Source organism: Microtus pennsylvanicus, chromosome 9 (assembly GCF_037038515.1).
Source record: "Microtus pennsylvanicus isolate mMicPen1 chromosome 9, mMicPen1.hap1, whole genome shotgun sequence".
Classification (NCBI taxonomy): Eukaryota; Metazoa; Chordata; class Mammalia; order Rodentia; family Cricetidae; genus Microtus; species Microtus pennsylvanicus.
The window spans coordinates 12805426-12818911 of NC_134587.1; the positions used below are offsets into that span (position 1 = coordinate 12805426).

Below are 13486 nucleotides of genomic sequence, written 5' to 3' on the forward strand. Positions count from 1 at the left end.
GATGTCATTGTTTTTTTCTGCTGTGGTATAAATGTACCACATTTTCCTTATCCATTCGAGGGGCCTTTAGGTTGTTTCCAGGTTCTGGCTATGACAAACAATGCTGCTATGAACATAACTGAGCACATGCCCTTGTGGTACAATTGAGCATCCTTTGGGTATATACCCAAAAGTGGTATTGCTGGGTCATGAGGAAGGTTGTTTTCTAATTTTATGAGAAATAGCCATACTGACATACAAAGGGACTGTACCAGTTTGCACTTCCATCAGCAATGGAAGAGTGTTCCCTTTATCCCACATCCTCTCCAGCATAAATTGTCATCAGTGTTTTTGATCTCGGCCATTCTTACAGGTATAAGATGAAATCTCAGAGTTGTTTTGATTTGCATTTCTCTGATGACTAAGGATGTTGAGCATTTCCTTAAGTGTCTTTCAGCCATTTTATATTCCTCTGTTGAGAGTTCTCTGTTTAGGTCTGTAGCGCCCCCCCCCCTTTTATTGGATTATTTCTTCTTTTGATGACAAATTTCTTGAATTCTTCATATATTTTGGAGATCAGCTTTCTGTCCAATGTGGGGTTGGTGAAGATCTTTTCCCATTCTGTAGACTGCTGTTTTGTCTTGTTGACCGTGTCCTTTGCTTTACAGAAGCGTCTCAGTTTCGGGAGGTCCCATTTATTAACTGTTGTTCTCAGTGTCTGTGCTACTGGGGTTATATTTAGGAAGTGGTCTCCTGTGCCAATGTGTTTGAGTGTACTTCCCACTTTCTCTTCTATGAGGTTCAGTGTGATTGGTTTTATGTTGAGGTCTTTGATCCATTTAGACTTGAGTTTTGTGCATGGCAATAGATATGGATTTAATTCTTCTACATGTTGATATGAAGTTATGCTAGCACCATTTGTTGAATATACTTTCTTTTTTCCACTTTATAGTTTTTACTTCTTTGTCAAAAATCAGGTGTTTGTAGATGTGTGGGTTGATATTTGGGTCTTCGATTTGGTTCCATTGGTCCTCTGTGTATTTCTATGCCAATATCAGGCTGTTTTTAGTACTGTAGCTCTGTATTAGAGCTTGAAGTCAGGGATTGTGATACCTCCAGAAGTTCATTTACTGTACAGGATTTTTTTTTTGGCTATCCTGGGTTTTTTGCTTTTCCATATGAAGTTGAGTATTGTTCTTTCGAGGTCTGTGAAGAATTTAGCTAGGCATTATTTTGATGGGCATTATTGCATTGAATTTGTAGGTTGCTTTTGGGAAGATTACCATTTTTACTTTGTTAATTCTGCCTACCCTAGAGCATGTGAGATCTTTCTATTTTCTGGTGTCTTCTTCAAAGATTTAAAGTTCTTGAAATACAGATCTTCCACTTGTTTGGTTAGAGTTACTCCAGCAATTTGTGGCTATTGGGAAAGATGATACGTCTCTGATTTCTTTCTCAGCTAAGTTATCATCTGTGTAAAGGAGGGCTACTGATTTTTTTCAAGTTAATCTTGTATCCTGTTACATTAATGAAGGTGTTTATGAGTTGTAGAAGTTCCTTGGTAGAATTTATGGGGTTGCTTATGTAAACTATCAGATCATCAGTAAATAGTGAGAGTTTGACTTCTTCTTTTCTGATTGTCTTATTGTTCTAGTTAGGACCTCAGGAACTATATTGAATAAATATGGAGAGAATGGTCAACTTTGTCTTGTTCCTGATTTCAGTGGGATCGCTGTGAGTTTCTCTCCATTTAGTTTGATGTTGGCTGTTGGCTTGCTGTATTATGTTTAGGCCTGGTGTTTGTATCCCTGCTCTTTCCAAGACCTTTATCATGAAGGGATGTTGTATTTTGTCGAAGGCTTTTTCAGCATCTAATGAGATCATCATGTGGTTTGTATTTTTTTTTTCAGTTTGTTTTTATGGTGGATTACATTGACAGATTTTCATATGTTGAACCATCCCTACATCTGTGGGATGAAGACTACTTGATCATGGTAAATAATTTTTTTGTTTTGTTTTGTTTTTCGAGACAGGGTTTCTCTGTGGCTTTGGAGCCTGTCCTGGAACTAGCTCTGCAGACCAGGCTGGTCTCGAACTCACAGAGATCTGCCTGCCTCTGCCTCCCGAGTGCTGGGATTAAAGGCATGCGCCACCATCGCCCAGCTGGTAAATAAAATAATTTTTCTGATGTGTTCTTGGATTCAGTTTGCCAGTATTTTATTTAGTATTTTTGCATTAGTGTTCATGATTGAAATTGGTCAGTAATTTTTTTCTTAGTAATGTCTTTGTGTGGTTTGGACATCAGAGTAATTGTAGCCTTATAAAAAGTCTGACAATGTTACTTCTGTTTCTATTGTGTGGAACAATTTAAGGAGTATTGGTATTAGTTCTTCTTTGAAAATCTTGTAGAATTCTGTGCTGAAACCATCTGGCCCTGGGCCTTTTTTGATTGGGAGCCTTTTGATGACTGCTTCGATTTCTTTAGCAGCTATAGGTCTGGTTTAATTTGCTTATCTGGTCTTGATTTAATTTTGATAAGTAGTATTTATCCAGAAATCTGTCCATTGACTAGGATTCATTCTAATGTACACAATGCCTTCCTTACTAGAACTGTAAGTTCCTCCTGAGGCCATCAGAAACCTCCCTTCCACGGGCTGTGGAAGCAAACTGCTTGAACTGTCTTATCACCTCGCCAATTACTGTTGACAATAAGGAAGTAGTGTGTCTTGCATCTGTGCTACTGACATTGCACATCTCAATCAACAGATTCACAGGCAAGAAATATCTATTTGGAAAGCAATCAAAACAATAATCTACAGTAACTAAAAATAACACTTAATAAGTATTTTAAACTATTATATGTTTATCTAATTCAGAATTTATTAGTTTCAATCTACAAAAGGAAGGAGATCTTATTTATAACCTCCTCAAAAAAATAGAAAAAAATAAAAATTGACACAGCAATTTTACTTTTTTTTCTCAGTGCTGCAGATGGAAGTCATGGCCTCACACATGGTAGGGAAGTGCTCCAGTGATCTTAAAAAGAAGTTAGCAATGTCACTGCTGTTGAGGTAACGTTTAAAGTCTTGGGACACTACTAATGCTAGAGGTTACATCTGAAAAGAGGCTGGAAAATAAGTGACTAAGCTCACAGGGAGTGAGAGAACACAGTCTATTACATTTTTAAAATATCACATGAAAATTCTAGTATTCATCCTTTCACAAAAGTAAAATGTGGTAAAAACCTGCATAAAATATTCACACACTACATGAATTATTTGAAGAGTTAATACTTATTCTTTCATTAAAATAAATTATTTAGATTACACAATAAACAACATTTAAAACATATATCACACTTACTGCTTGACTTTTTGTATAGGGTTGAGAGACATCAAAAGATAGTTTCAGTTGGTAATGCAAGTTAGGATAAAAAGTGAATTAGGTACAACACTTGGGACTCACCAAGATAGGATTATTTTCTCTGGATTGGCAAATGCAAATGGACTGGACATTGTTGGTGTACTTATTTCCTATATATATTGTATATAGTTTTTCTTATATTAGCTATAGCTTTCTTTACTGTAGACAAAAGGGGGAAATTTAGTGATATTTTGTGTGTAATCTAATAAATAAAGCTTGCCTGAATATCAGAATGCAGAGCTAAGCCCCTAGTTAGCCATAGAGACCAGACCAGGCAGTGGTGGTACACACATTTAATCCCAGGACTCAGGAGACAAAGGCAGACAGATCTGTCTGAGTTCAAGGTCACCGTGGGCTATGCAAGATTGAATCTGTCTAAAAGAGAAGCAGAGCTCATACAAAGATGATCCCAGCACTTGGGATCCCATGCCATTAATCCCAGCACTAGGGAGGTGGAGACAGGAGTTATAGGGCTGGACAGAAGAACTCAGATGCAATCTGAGGATTCAGTATGAGGTTTCATAGAGACAACAGCAGTCTGAGGTTTCGGAGAGAGAGTCTGTCTGAGGTTTCGTGGAGACAGCATGTAGTCTAAGGTTTTGTAGAGAGAGACTCAGTCTATGAATTCATAAAAACAGATTGCCCCTTTTGAACTGAGCATTGGTAGCGGTAAGAACTCCCAGAACTGATGCCTTCCTATGACCTCCAAAGGAACCAGGTATACACATGACACACTTACATACATGCAGGCAAAACAGGTATATACATAAAAAAACAAACAGACAGACAGACAGACAGATAGATAGATGATAAATAAATAAAGCAAGCTATTGGGTGCTAGGGCTATAGCTCAGTGGTAGAACTCTTGCTTAGCATGCATAAGACCCTAGATCCAATCTCTAGCACCATTTTTAAAAAGTTGAAATTGTTTGATAATAAAAATACTTACATCTTTAAAATAACGCTGCAATAAGGAAAGTCTCACATCATGAACTGCTGCACATGTGTCCCATGGGTAAATCTGTTCCTCCTCAGAGATAGGCAGCTTTTTTGGTTCAGTATTGTCCCGGCACTGCCCTAAAACTAAGTAACGACAGAGACAAAAGTTCACTAAATAATACAAAGATCTAAATAACAACCCAGGTCCTTCGCAACAACCAACAGTAAATTTCAAATATTTTTAAATATCAAAAATTAAAATTCTACTTAAGTATAAGTCATTAATATTTAAATCTCTTATTAAAATATTCTGAAGACCTTAATTTAAAAAAAAGTAGCTGCCAAGCCTGGTGGTACACACCTTTAGTCCCAGCACTAGGAAGGCAGAGGCAGGCAGATCTCTGTGAATTTGAGGCCAGTCTGGTCTACAGAGTGAGTGAGTTTCAGAACAACCAGGACTATGTAAAGAGACCCTGTCTCAACAAAACAAAACAATAAAAGGAGTTTTTTTTTTTTTTATAAATAAAGGCCCAAATAGGACAGTTTACTATTAAAATAATATTGAGATGTGGTGGCACAGTCCTTTAAACTCAGCTCTTGAGAGGAGAGGCAGGAGGAACTCTATGAGTTCCAGGCCAGTCAGGGCTACCAAGTGAGACCCTGTCACAATAATAAAATAAATGAGTGTGAATGGATGATTTCCAAAGTCTGTCACACACACACACATACAAAAAAAAAAAAACCCAAAACCTAGAAACAATGACTTTCCCTCATTTTTTAATATGTTATTAAAAGAAAGCAGAGCTGCTTAGAGAAAACAATGAGCCCAAAGCTGGAGAAAAGCAGGAGGTGAGCTTGAATTACATGTGACAAAGAGAAGGCTTCCATTACTAAGCAGATACCCTATAAGGACCAAGGCCAAATTAAAGAAATTTAGTATCAGAAAGAATGATGCCAAAGTCAGATGTTACACTCACAGACTCAGGCAAGAAACACTCAGTGAAAGACAAAAGGCCAATGTGTCGCCGATGGAGCACTCTGACATAGAAGCCTCCTAAAGTGATGCCATCAGAAGGAACATGCTGTGGAATACCCTCTCCAAAGTGTTTACTCTGGACCTCACAGCAAGAAAATAATCACACAAATCCACATGTTCCGTCTATGGAACAGCCAATCAGAGAAAGGCTCTGAGAAACTGCTCTAAATTAAAGGAGAGCCACACAAATGACCACTAAAGACAAGAAATACATGCTATACAAAGAAATGACGGGTAGGTGAGGTGAAAGATATAGCAATTAGCTGTACATAACTCACTCTACAATATATACATATATCAAAACATCACAATTACTAGTCAGAGAAAAAAGTCAGATAATTAGGAAAATTTGAATATAGACATATAATATTAATATTAAATTTACTGAATATGACAGTAGTGCTGTTTTTATATAAGATAATGTCCTTGATTTTCTTCTGGAAAAGGGTGTTTACATTCACAGGCCTATGTATGCATGTGTTTTCTAGTGCACAAAGTATCAAATGTGGCAATATAGGTACAACTAGCAGCAGGTAAAAGGTATTTAGTTGTCTATAGACACAAAACACTGAGAAAAAATTAGGAAGACAGACATAAATATGACTAAGGCTACAATTTTGTAAGTATAAAACATCAAAACCCAAAAGAAGGACTACACAGACAAGAATATCACACAGGACATGTACTTTCAAAGCACCACTGCCGATAGCTTACGTATGTTTGTTTTTAATGTGTCACTGAAAAAAGAATGGTAATTTTTTAATGCATTTGCATGAGAAGAGCTACTTTGGAGGATGGGACTCTAAGGTATATCACATTGCAGCTGGGTTTTAGAGATTTATAGTAGCTATAGAAATAAAGCAAAGAATCAAGGGAATGCTCACAGATAAAACACACAATGTACACTTAATACACTCCCAAATTCATTCACAAGAATTTTGATGAAGGCTTTTGCAGCTACACTTGGTAATGCATTCTAGTACTTGTGTGGTGTGGAAAATCCTTCTATGTGTTAGCTTTTATTGGTTAATAAAGAAGCTGTTTTCTGCTAGAGTAAAGCCAGGCTGAAAGAGATATACGGAGAGCGTAGATGGAGTCAAAGAGAAGCCATGTAGCCACCACTGGGGACAGATGCTTCCACTGGAGCCCACCAAAGCTTTGCCCATACGCCACGACCTCATGGTGATGCACAGACTGATGGAGATGGGTTAGTTTAGGATATAAGTTTAGGAGTAAGCTAGCAATATGCTCTGCCTCCCAATTGCTGGGATTAAAGGCATGTGCCACCACCGCCCAGCCCCTTTTTGTTTTGTTTTGTTTTAATCTGAATAGATTGGCAAACAGATAGCTTGGCAAACAGAGCAATTTCCATGCTGGGTCAAGAATTACTTCTGTCTGCTGTTTTAAAAACCCAAGAATCCAAAGCATAACTGGCAGGACACACCACATGTAACTAGAATATTGAAGCGAACAATAATAGATGTAGGAGGTTTGTAGATTCTAGAACAGTGAACAAGAAAGCTGAATTCTAACACTAGCTCTCATTTCCTACTAACAGCTTGTTCTGGATGCCACTGTCTACAATGTTTCTGTTAAAAGTTTCTTTGACTTCACCTGATGATGCTTGCAACAGTACAACCAGTCCTGCAGGTCTGTCCTCAGAAGAAGGCCCACTCTGTCCACAGATAACACAGTCGTACACAGCCTCAGACACTTGTGGCTCTGCTGTGGCAATTTCCATAGGACTCTCGTTCTCAGGAGACTCTGGAAAGGAAAGCCATAACTCTTACAAGAAAAGTCCCTTTCAATAAACCCTTATTCCCAAAGACCTACTTCAAATACTTTACAAGTCAAATACTAACAAAGTTGCATCATAACACAACTACTGAGACTCCTATTCAAGTAAAATGTTAACTCTAAGACCACAAATGTGAAGTGATAAAAACAACTTTGAGTAATCTATGATTCAATATTTTTTATGTTGTACCAATTACAGATAAAAATTGACACTAAAAAACAGAAACAAAAACATCTATGTAAGGGGCTGGAGAGATGGCTCAGCAGTGAAGAGCACTGACTGTTCTTACAGAGGTCCTAAGTTCAATCCCCAACAACCATGTGGTGGCTCATAGCCATCTATAATCTGATGATCTCTTCTGTCATGAAGGCATGCATGCAAATAGAGCATTCATATACATACATTAAAAAATTTTAAATCTATGTAAGAGAAAATTTTAATTATATTTTTAAAAATAATTTATTTATTTATTATGTATACAATGTTGTGCCTGCATGTTTGTCTGCAGGCCAGAAGAGGGCACCAGATCCCGTTACAGATAGGTGTGAGCTATCATGTGGTTGCTGGGAATTGAACTCAGGACCTCTAGAAGAGCAGCCAGTACTCTTAACCACTGAGCCATCTCTCCAGCCCCATTTAATTAAATTTTTAAGGAACAAATAAATCATTAGTTTCAATTTATTTTGAGATTAGGAAGAAAAGAAATTTATAAGATGGCAACTCTTTGAAAATTGGTAGTAGTAGGGGATAATGGAGGGAAAACTGCTTCCTAATTCTCTATTTCAGTAATAGTCATCAATGTTTATATAAGGAAATAATTGTATATTCTTATATATTAATAAAGAATATTAAATAATTAATATTTCTAAGATAGCAACTCTTTGAAAATTGGTAGTAGTAGGGGATAATGGAGGGAAAACTGCTTCCTAAATCTCTATTTCAGTAATATTCAGTAACAGTCATCAATCATCAAGGTTTATATAAGGAAATCATTGTATATTCTTATATATTAATAAAGAGAATACAGAAAATAACAATGATCTGTTAATATATCATAAACAACAAGGAATTAAGACACACCAGCAGACACAGAAAGATAATCATTAGGTATTTTCTCATATATTCAGGAAATGATAAAGATGATAATCTGAAAGTAGCGAAGGAAATATTATAGGAAGAGAAAAGGGAAGAAGGAAGGGTAAGCATAAATATATTTTTAAAAGACTATTCATAGTTCTACCACCATATAGGAAAATGGTATTCCTTATCATTATAAAAATCCTAAAGCCAATACGAATTAAAAGGTGTGCATGATTTTTCAAAATATCAATGTGATGAAACAAAGAGACACCCAAAAGTGTTCTTAGAAATCATTACAAGGATCTTAGGCTAACATCAGAGAACAACACCAAAATAAATCATCAAATACTTACTGACAGACCTGACACACGTGAGGGACAGATTTACAGAGAACAGAGAGGGCTCGTCTTAACAACTGCCTTTGTTCTACAACACAATGGCTATACTAAAGACCTGATCCGAGGCAGACAAGACGGTGCAGTGGGTAAGAAGGGTATTTCCCCCAAGCCTGACCACCTAAGTTCCATGCCCAGAATTTGCATGATAGAAGTAGAAAACTGACTCCACACAGCTGTCTTCTGACCTCCACATGTGCTGTGGTTCCGGCTCACCTGTACCCATGTGCACACACCATAATTAAGAATTATTCCAATCCCTCCATTTCTCTACTGTTTATTTAAACTGTAAATTATCTATACTATATACATATATATGCTATATATTTAGAGCTGCTGAGAGTTTAAATCAACTATTCCTATAAATAAGAACTAATTGTGAGAGTTTCAAGCTAAAATTCTGACTTACCAACATCCATTGCAGTTTCCATAAAGCTTTTCTGTCGTGAGGCAAACTCTGCGAGCAATTTCTGCTGCCTTTCTCTAGCCTTTTGTCGCCTAAAGAGAAATGAAGTTGTGAGTACATAGTGTGCTCAACACTAATCTACTGATTGGTGGCCACGCAATCAAGAACAACCTGTTTTCTATATTACATATGAAATATCATGTAAGATTTAAATGTCTCTGTTTGCATAAGCAAAACTAAAGCAGTACCTACAGTATGAAACAATGGGGTAGACAGAAAATCCTAAATGTCCTACCAGGGAACTCTGACAGCTGGTAAACACTTTCAACGAAGTGACTGGGTACAAGATTAACTCAAAAAAAAAAAATCAGTAGCCCTCCTATATAAATGACAAACAGACTGAGAAAGAAATCATGGAAACACCTTTCACAACAGCCTCAAATAATATAAAATATCTTGGGATAACACTAATCAAGCAAGTGAAAGACCTGTATGACAAGAACTTCAAATCTTTGAAGAAAGAAACTGGAGAAGATGGAAAACTCCCATGCTCATGGATCAGGTTTAATATACTAAAAATTAATTAGGATTAATATAGTAAAAATGGCCATCTTTCCAAAAACAACAGATTCAACACAATTCCCATAAAAATTCCAACACAATTCCTTACAGACCTTGAAAGGACAATTGTCAACTTCAAATGGAAAAACAAAATGCCCGGGATAGCTAAAACAATCCTGAACAATAAAAGAATTGCAGGATGTCCGACCATCCCTGATTTCAAGTTGTACTACAGAGTTACAACAATAAAAACCACATGTTATTGGCAGAAAAACAGCCATGCTGATTAATGGAACTGATTGAAGACCAAGACATAAATCTACACACCTATGTGCATCTGAGTTTTGATAGAGAAGACAAAAATACACACTGGAAAAAAGACAGAATCTTCAACAAAATTATGCTGGTCAAACTGGGCATCTGCATGTAGAAGAATGTGAAAAAGTCCATATTTATCACCCTGCATAAAACTCAAGTCCAAGTGGATCCAAGACCTCAAAAGAAAACCAAATATGCTGAATCTGATAGAAGAGGAAGTGGAGAATAGCCTTGAATGCCTTGGCCCAGGAAACAACCTTCTGAACAGAACACCAATAGCAAAGGCACTAAGATCAACAATTAATAAATGGAACCTCAAGAAATGAAACTGAAAAAGCATCTGTAAGGAAAAGGATATCATCAATAGGACAAAACGGCAGCTTATCAAATGGAAAAAGATTTTTACCAACTCCCCATCTAACAGAGGACTAATTTCCAAAATACATAAAGAACTCAAGAAATTAGGTATCCAAAAAACAACAAACCCAATTAAAAAGAGGAGTACAAATCTAAATAGAATTCTCAATTAGAGGAAACTCAAATGGATGAGAGGCACTTAAAGAAATGTTCAAGACGGGCGGTGGTGGCACACACCTTTAATCCCAGCACTCAGGAGGCAGAGGCAGGCGGATCTCTGTGAGTTCGAGGCCAGCCTGGTCTACAAGAGCTAGTTCCAGGACAGGAACCAAAAGCTACGGAGAAACCCTGTCTCGAAAAATCAAATAAAAAAGGGGGGGGGGAAATGTTCAACATCCTTAGCCATCAGGGAAATGCAAATCAAAATAACTCTGAGATTCCTTCTTACACCTATCAGAATGGCTAAGATCAATCACACAAGTAACAGCTCATGTTGGAGAGGATAGTTTTGAATGCATAAGAACAGGTAAAAAATAGTAACAACGTCTTTTCTCTTCAGCCTCTAATGCCAAAAAAAAAAAACACACACACACATAACTTTTTCCAGTTCTCTTCACTAAGAACACATGAAAATAGCTATATTTCATTAGAAAAGGAACAAGGATTAAGTTTCTAAATCCCATTCTCTAGTAAAAAGCAACGAGAACTCCCCAGGAAATGGCTGGCTTCAAGTGCAAGGTTAGCCTTGAAGATTATTCTGCCTACAAAAAGGAGTATGTTCAAGGCATGATAAGAACTGATCAAAAGGGATAAAGATCTTACCATTTAGGAACTCTTAGTGGCTAAATCTGGAACATTTAATCATCAGAATACATCAGGTATATGATAACTCAAACTAAAGCAAGAACTTCATGAACCCATGACTAATGAAAATAAATAGTACCTTCAAAGGTGATAAATGAGAAATTAGAGACTCTCAAAGAATCACCCTACTTTAAATGATGTACTCATTACAAAGGAGTAGCATAAACTGTGCAGAAGTCTGGCAGGCAGCTCCCTAACCAGCAGTCAATTGTAAACACTACTAACAAAACAAACGTCAGTCAAGTGACCTGGTGGAAGCAGCAATATCTCACTGAGATGCCTGCCAATGGCAGACTAGCCCATAGTGAGGCAGTCTAAAATCAACCATTGTCCTAACCCTTCAGAGATTCAAAATCATGAAAATAAAGGAAAGATGGAGAAACTGTTCCACTTTAAAAGAGATTAAAAAAAAGATTCAATAACTAAATTCAATGAGCAATTATGAAGTGGATGTTTCTTTGATGAGAAACTTTGAACAACTGTTTAAACATGGGATCTTATAATGTAATCATATTTAAATACAAGGTTAATTCCTTAATCTTGTAGTTCTACCTTGATTATATAAAAAAGGGCTTTTACCCCTAGGCACTACACACTGAAGTATCCCAGTGTGGATAACCAGCAACTTACTCTGAAACCTTCAGCAAGTTCCTGGTACTGTCCTTAATCCATCTCTCTACATTTAACATTACTTTGAAATGAAAGCCCATAAAAATCTAAGTGTATCCTCAGAGAAGAACTGTTCATTGTGTGGACAGTCGAAGCACTCCACGAGCGATGCAGAAATGTTCTGATAGACAGTAACTTTGATTAATCCATGGGTGGTCTCTTTCACCAGCACTAGGTGAGCTCTAAAGTCTCAGGATTTTTTTTTCATTAATGCCAATCTACATCTCACTTCTAAGTATATGCCAACAAAACAATATACCAAAAGTAAATCTGCATATCAAATATAAGAGAATCTCTGGTATAACTAAAATCAAAATGCATTTCTCGGGTGCTGAAAGGGTGGCTCAGTAGCTAAGAGCATTCACTGATCTTGCAGAGGATCTGGGTTTGGTTCCCAACCACCATGTGGCAGCTCACAACCATCTGTAATTTGTTTCAGGGTAGCCAGCACCCTCTTCTCACCTCCACAGGTACCAGGCACACACATGGTATACAGTCATCCAAATACCCATGCACATAAAATACATGAGTCTTGTTTTAATGTGTTTATCAGCTTTCTGTGAAACCAGCATTTAAAAAACTACATTATTGCTTTTCTAAATTAGGTAAACATGTAAATTAAAGACCATTAACAAATGACAATTCTGACAGATTTAGTACATTTCAGAATTATTCTTAAAGTTGAGGACACTGAAGTAGCAAATTATGAAAACTGTCCAAGACTTCCAGTTGTACCTTGTGACTAAAACGGCTTCTCATACAGTTATCACAGGAGCCTTCCCATTCTTCATAAGTAGCAAATCACACAGGACTGCCAAACTCATAACACCAGACAATCTTGATACAGGTTTTCCTTTCTGGCCTCTTCTATCTTCTTTAATGCCACTTGTACTAGTAAGCTTTAACTATCAATTTTACATAGTCCAGAGTCAACTGAGAAGGGAGCCTGAGTTGAGGGATTGCCCAGATCACACTGGCCTATTGCCATATTGCAGGGAATTGTCTTGATTGTTAACTGATGTAGGATGGTCCAGCCCACAGTGGGCACCACTATTCCCTGGGAATGTTGCCTTGGGCTATATATATAATCCTGCAACTCGATTTCCAGGGGATCTGATATCCTGATAACTTCTTCTGACTTTCATATGTACCAAACATACATTCGGGAAAAACACACATAAAAAGAATAAATCTAATTTAAATTTTTTACCTTTGAAAAATTAGGAAACAAAAATTGGCAAAAGAAAATTTTAAGAAACATTGCTTTCTCTACTAATTGATAATCATATAGCAATAAACACAAGTACCAAAAATTCAAATAGTTTGATTTCTATTTCAAGAAATACTTAAGGGCTGGTGAGATGGCTCAGCAGGAAAGACCCTTGCAAGCAAGCCTGATGACCTGAGTTCAGCCCCCAGGACATACAAGATGGAAAAGGGGAACAGATTTCCAAAAGCTGTTCTCTGACCTCCACGTGCACACTATGATATGTGTGTTGACATGCAAATATGCACACACGTACATACACAAAATTTTTATAAAAACTTATCTAAAATACTTCTATTTTTACTTAAAGTTACAAGAGAATTCTGAGGTGACACAGCAATAATAGTATTAGCAATGTTTCTGAAGAGGCTTCCAACTTTTAACAGTAATTTAA

General features: G+C 36.9%; 1 protein-coding gene across 6 annotated transcripts in view; it reads right to left on the bottom strand.

Moving 5' to 3' along the window:
• Ubr3 (ubiquitin protein ligase E3 component n-recognin 3) overlaps nt 1-13486 on the bottom strand; it is a 133848-nt gene that overhangs the window by 45682 nt on the left and 74680 nt on the right. For all 6 annotated transcript variants that reach the window (XM_075984944.1, XM_075984940.1, XM_075984942.1 and 3 more), the window contains 3 exons: nt 9060-9148; nt 6992-7141; nt 4352-4485 (listed from right to left, as the gene is read on the bottom strand). In XM_075984944.1, coding sequence (XP_075841059.1) covers nt 4352-4485; nt 6992-7141; nt 9060-9148 — 373 coding nt within the window. The remainder of the gene's footprint in view (nt 1-4351; nt 4486-6991; nt 7142-9059; nt 9149-13486) is intronic.